This window comes from Gadus chalcogrammus, chromosome 6, assembly GCF_026213295.1.
Source record: "Gadus chalcogrammus isolate NIFS_2021 chromosome 6, NIFS_Gcha_1.0, whole genome shotgun sequence".
In the NCBI taxonomy this organism is placed as follows: Eukaryota; Metazoa; Chordata; class Actinopteri; order Gadiformes; family Gadidae; genus Gadus; species Gadus chalcogrammus.
Genome location: NC_079417.1, coordinates 19469338 through 19474337, shown reverse-complemented (window position 1 = coordinate 19474337; position 5000 = coordinate 19469338). Strand labels below are relative to the sequence as shown.

General features: G+C 42.9%; 1 protein-coding gene across 1 annotated transcript in view; it reads right to left on the bottom strand.

Moving 5' to 3' along the window:
- The window catches only part of LOC130384858 (transmembrane protein 132C-like), a 126258-nt gene that overhangs the window by 25729 nt on the left and 95529 nt on the right, over window positions 1–5000 (bottom strand). Inside the window, exon 5 of the mRNA XM_056593244.1 lies at window positions 632–775. Within this exon, the coding sequence (XP_056449219.1) occupies window positions 632–775 (144 nt within the window). The remainder of the gene's footprint in view (window positions 1–631; window positions 776–5000) is intronic.

Below are 5000 nucleotides of genomic sequence, written 5' to 3'. Positions count from 1 at the left end.
CACGGCAAAGTGAGGAGCCTTTATTATTTTCAGCCTGAAATATTACTTTAACCCTCTGAGCCATTCTGATTATGCAATACAAAATATATAATGCGTGTCCATTTCTGCATGCAAGTCATCGAGTTAACGCTTTAGACACGTCATTCACGAGCACGTTAAATGAATGTGGTCATCGCTGTCATCGGCCTCCCATACTCCACACCTACGATGGGCAGTCGGTTAACCTAGCAATTGGAAGTGCTTGGCATTTTTTTCTATGAACATCTTTACCGTACAGACAGCGATATATTGATGTTTCATTTTCTTCTGACGAATGTACTTATCGTAAGTCAATTTGGATAAAAGCGTCTGCCAAATGCTCTAAAGGTAAATGTTAATGTACTCTCACACACACCGTGTGCTTTTGATAAGGTGTATGCATGCTCTATGTCAGAGGAGCTGGGTACAAAAGGCAGAATTTCAAAGTGGTTGCTCGATTGTTTTGTTTCTAAAAAAAAGGCCACATCCAAAACCATCTCTGAAAAGGTCAACGCTACTCTGAGGAAACTTTGGATCAAATAAAGAAGGTCGCCACACAACGCGATATAACTTTTACTGTGAGATATACAGCATGACCTCCTGCCCGACTGACCTTGACCACGTCCTCATCGGTGGAGCGACAGCGGACGTCCTCGGACACGTCGGTGACGGAGCCGTCCGTCCCGACCGTCACCACCTTCACCGGCACCGCCACCGTCTTCCCAGTCAGGACCGCCGTGTTCAGGATCTCTGAGTCCTGAGAGGGGGAGAGCGGGCGAGGGAGGGTGAGAAAGAGGGGGAGAGAGAGGGAGAGAGGGAGGGTTAGAAAGAGGGGGAGAGAGAGGGAGTGTTAGAAAGAGGGGAAGGTAGATGTAGAGATAGAGGTCCAGTGAGAGAAAGAGAAAGGAGAGATAGAAAGCGACGGGGGAGAGAGAGAGTGAGGGAGGGAGAGATAGAAAGAGAGGGAGAGAGATGTATTGATAGAGGTTGAGAGGGAGAAAGAGAAGGGAGAGGGATAAAGAGAGAGGCTTTTTATACCTTTTCTACATATTAAATTATGCATATACATTGTACAGTCAAGGCCTTAAGAGTAAAGAGTCTGAGATTGGACCCATTCTTTTTGTACTGTTCATTTATATTTCAATTTATTTATTAATTTTATTTTTGTTAATCGTGGACTGAACTGAGTTGATTTGAGAGCTAGAGCTTGAGCTTGAGCTAGAGAGAGAGAGAGAGAGAGAGAGAGAGAGAGAGAGAGAGAGAGAGAGAGAGAGAGAGAGAGAGAGAGAGAGAGTGAGAGAGAGAGAGAGAGAGAGAGAGAGAGAGAGAGAGAGAGAGAGAGAGAGAGATTGTCTGGTTATTCAATCCCATTTTTTGTGTTTTTTTTACTCAACAATTAATACATAAATACAGATTAAGATGTTCAAATGTGTGAGAGTCTGTCTGGTGTGTTGAATGCTTGCCCATAAAAGAGAATTCTGTATCATGTCTTCTGCTCACTGATGATTCCATATCCACTGAACGATTGAAATCTCAAACGAGCCCAGTGTTGAGCAAACTCACTTCAGCTATTGTGTCGCTATCAGCAACGGTATGCAATCAATTTACATTTTTAATTAAAATGATCAGGGATCTTAACAGTCTGTGGCTGACAAACAGTTCAATGAACAAGTCTGCGCTGCACACAATATTAAATCTTTAATGCTGCGAAAGAAGACTTATTGAAGAGTCACAACAACAGAAGAGAGTTGGAGAGAAGTGATGAAAAGTTTGTGTGAGGTTGAAGACGAGCTCACATAGTTTATTGATATTGAAGCAATAAAATCCATGTTTGGGGGTTGTGTCTTTCTGTTTCTCTGTGTTGAGGGATATTGCATTGTCTTGAAACATGGTTTACTCTTGTACTAATTTGAAATATTTTATTATCTGCCTTTTGAGGTCAAATTATAAATGGTAATTAAGTAAAACAAATGCTTTTCCTGTTATTTGCAAGTTGTTGGATTGCAACCAATGCCTTTTGGAAATAATATATGCATTTTATTGATTCATATGCAGGTTTGGTTGTTTATACATCATTGATATTTCATCGTTTGTTTATTATTTTCTCTTTGTAATTTTATTGTAATTTTTTTTATCACATTGTTTCCAAAATAATAAGTGTTTGTGAATTGGGAATCCAAAGATGTAATTTGTCAAAATCAATGACAGACAGAGAAGAGCAGGATCCATATAACCAAATCCCTGTTTTGGTAATCACTAAATCAAAGTAAACCCTTTGTAAGAAAAACAGTTCTGTATAAATATTGTGTAACATAACATTTACAGACACACTTTTAATGGACATTTGGACTCATTGCATCACATCAACGCTTTAAGGCATTAGTGAGGATTTGGATCAAACATGACTAGACAACTAGCAACTGCTGGGCTGTGGTTACATCATCACTTCCTGGCTTATAAGAGATATTCCCTTTGATACACAGCCATCCTGAGACTATGGTGGACCCTACTTTTAGGGACCAATGGCTTCTAGAAGATTCTACGTCCACCGGAAAGACATTCCCACATCTCCCACATATATAGTTGATGAAGTGTTGCATCACAGTCAACTGTTATCCCTTTCTCCAAGTAGGAGGTGGTTGTTTTGATAGTTTTTGAGAACTTGACGGGGAAATGTTCTACTGCCAGTCCGAGGCGGCTCCAAGTGACAGAGGGCTCACGCTGTTTGGCAAAAGGGCAAAGCTTTCCCCTGCCTTGGCTGGAACCACAGCCAGACTTCGAGTTACAGAGGGCTCCTCTTTTGGCCAACGCCTCACCGCAGATGGTGTGCTGCTGCTCCAACCTTTCACACCTATTCCTCACTTGGCTTCCAACTCTACTGAAAAACCTGAGGGAACACCCTGACAAATCTGCTTCCCACACTTTGAGGCCCACTGATCAGTTATGGATGGAACCAGGGGTCTACAAACGCAGAAGATTCCCCAAATTCAGCATTTGAAGAATTTGATTTCCTCAGTATCTGACCTTAGAGAACCCGATGGCTGAGTCCACCTTTAACAAAGACATGTGTGAGGGGGAAGTGAGGTGAGATCTGCTGCGAGCAGACTGTGGATGTATGGTGAGGGGAGACTGTGTGTTGGAGAGTAATTGGCACAGGACCTCATTGATGTGTCAAACCCCACTGGTTAAGCGTTGATGTGTACAGCTTCATTATTCTGAACAGAGTTCTTAACCTTTCATTACGCCAACAAAGAAGATAAGTGGGGCCAATTAGGATGTCCCCAGTATAACTTTTCCGCTCCAAAGCCAGTAGTACCCAAGAAGACCCTTCCTTATCGCTTCTGTCCAGTGCAACCTCTGGTCAATTACACTGGCTGCTCTTGAAGCAGAACCAATCCCGCTAGGACTCCGGCCTTGAGTCTATAGCACAGAGTCCTAGTCCCATTGTTGGGTACTGTGTATGGAACAATGCGTTCTTCATATGACAACAGAAACAAAATATAGTCTGATAAAATATATAAAATGTGCTATACATAATCTCTCCATTGTTCCGCTATTGGGGCAATTTCAAAAGGCTCATAGTAATTTCAATAAAATTGAATGAGCTAAACCCCTTTTGTTGTTCCTAAAGCCATGCCATGAAACGGAGTGTTCCCAGAATTCCGCTTATCGTTCACAGCGGGAAAGATCAAATTCCACAGCGTTGCCTGTAGACAGAATTGCCACATCCTTTTGTACTGCTTATGTTTACCAGCTCAATCATGCCCTCTCTGAGGTCTCCGCTTCCTGTCACCTGATACCATATTCGTCAAGGAAATACGCGGGTTCTGTATACTGCTCTATTCACTAGGACTCTGAAGAGTTCCACTACTGTTTGTTACCCCGTGAACGAGACACAGAGAAAGGGGGGATTACGATTGGTTGAAAGGAGTCTGGTGGCTTGTAAGCACCAATTACCCAGTCCATTCAGCTTGAGAGTGAAATGATTATTAGTTGAGCCAAGAGATACCAATGAATCACAAAAACACTCCATCTTCAAATGGCTTTTCATTACATTTTATAGACTTTGACAGGGCTCTATTGCATACACCGACCTCTCCCCTCCCTCAGTGCGCACACATAAATACACACATAAATACACACATACACTCCGACCAACATCCACACACACACACACACACACAAACACACACACACACACACACACACACACACACACACACACACACACACACACACACACACACACACACACACACACACACACACACACACACACACACACACACACACACACACACAAACACTTGCACTAACACATACACACACACACACATACGAAGCAAACATATAGTACACAAACACACACACATACACACGCACACAAAGTGTCATTGAATTTGATTCAATTTCTTTCGGTATCTGAGGCTGCCTTAATTTAATTCTGTGTCCGTCGGGATTCCCATCCCCCCCACCCCCATTTAACAGGGTCGTCCATAATACATGACAGGGTAAATAGTGGGGACCTGCTAGCATTGAGAGCTAATTTTAGATTACCTGCTGCTGGAGATGACCCAGCCGGCTGGGAGAGAGGGAGAGAGAGAGAGAGAGAGAGAGAGAGAGAGAGAGAGAGAGAGAGAGAGAGAGAGAGAGAGAGAGAGAGAGAGAGAGAGAGAGAGAGAGAGAGAGAGATGGATAGAGAGAGAGAGAGAGAGATGGACAGAGAGAGAGAGAGAGAGATGGACAGAGAGAGAGAGAGAGAGAGAGTGAGAGAGAGAGAGAGAGAGAGAGAAATAAATATTTTGTGTTTTTTGAGGGAGAGAGAGAGCAGGGCAGTAACAAGTCACGACTGGATCTAACATGGTTGTACCAGCGGTTCACCCCATCGAGCATAAACAAAGCAATTAAATCCAAAATGGAGTCTGTTGGTTCACCGCAGGACTGTGATTCACTCAACTGAGTTTAATGAACTGGGATTAAAA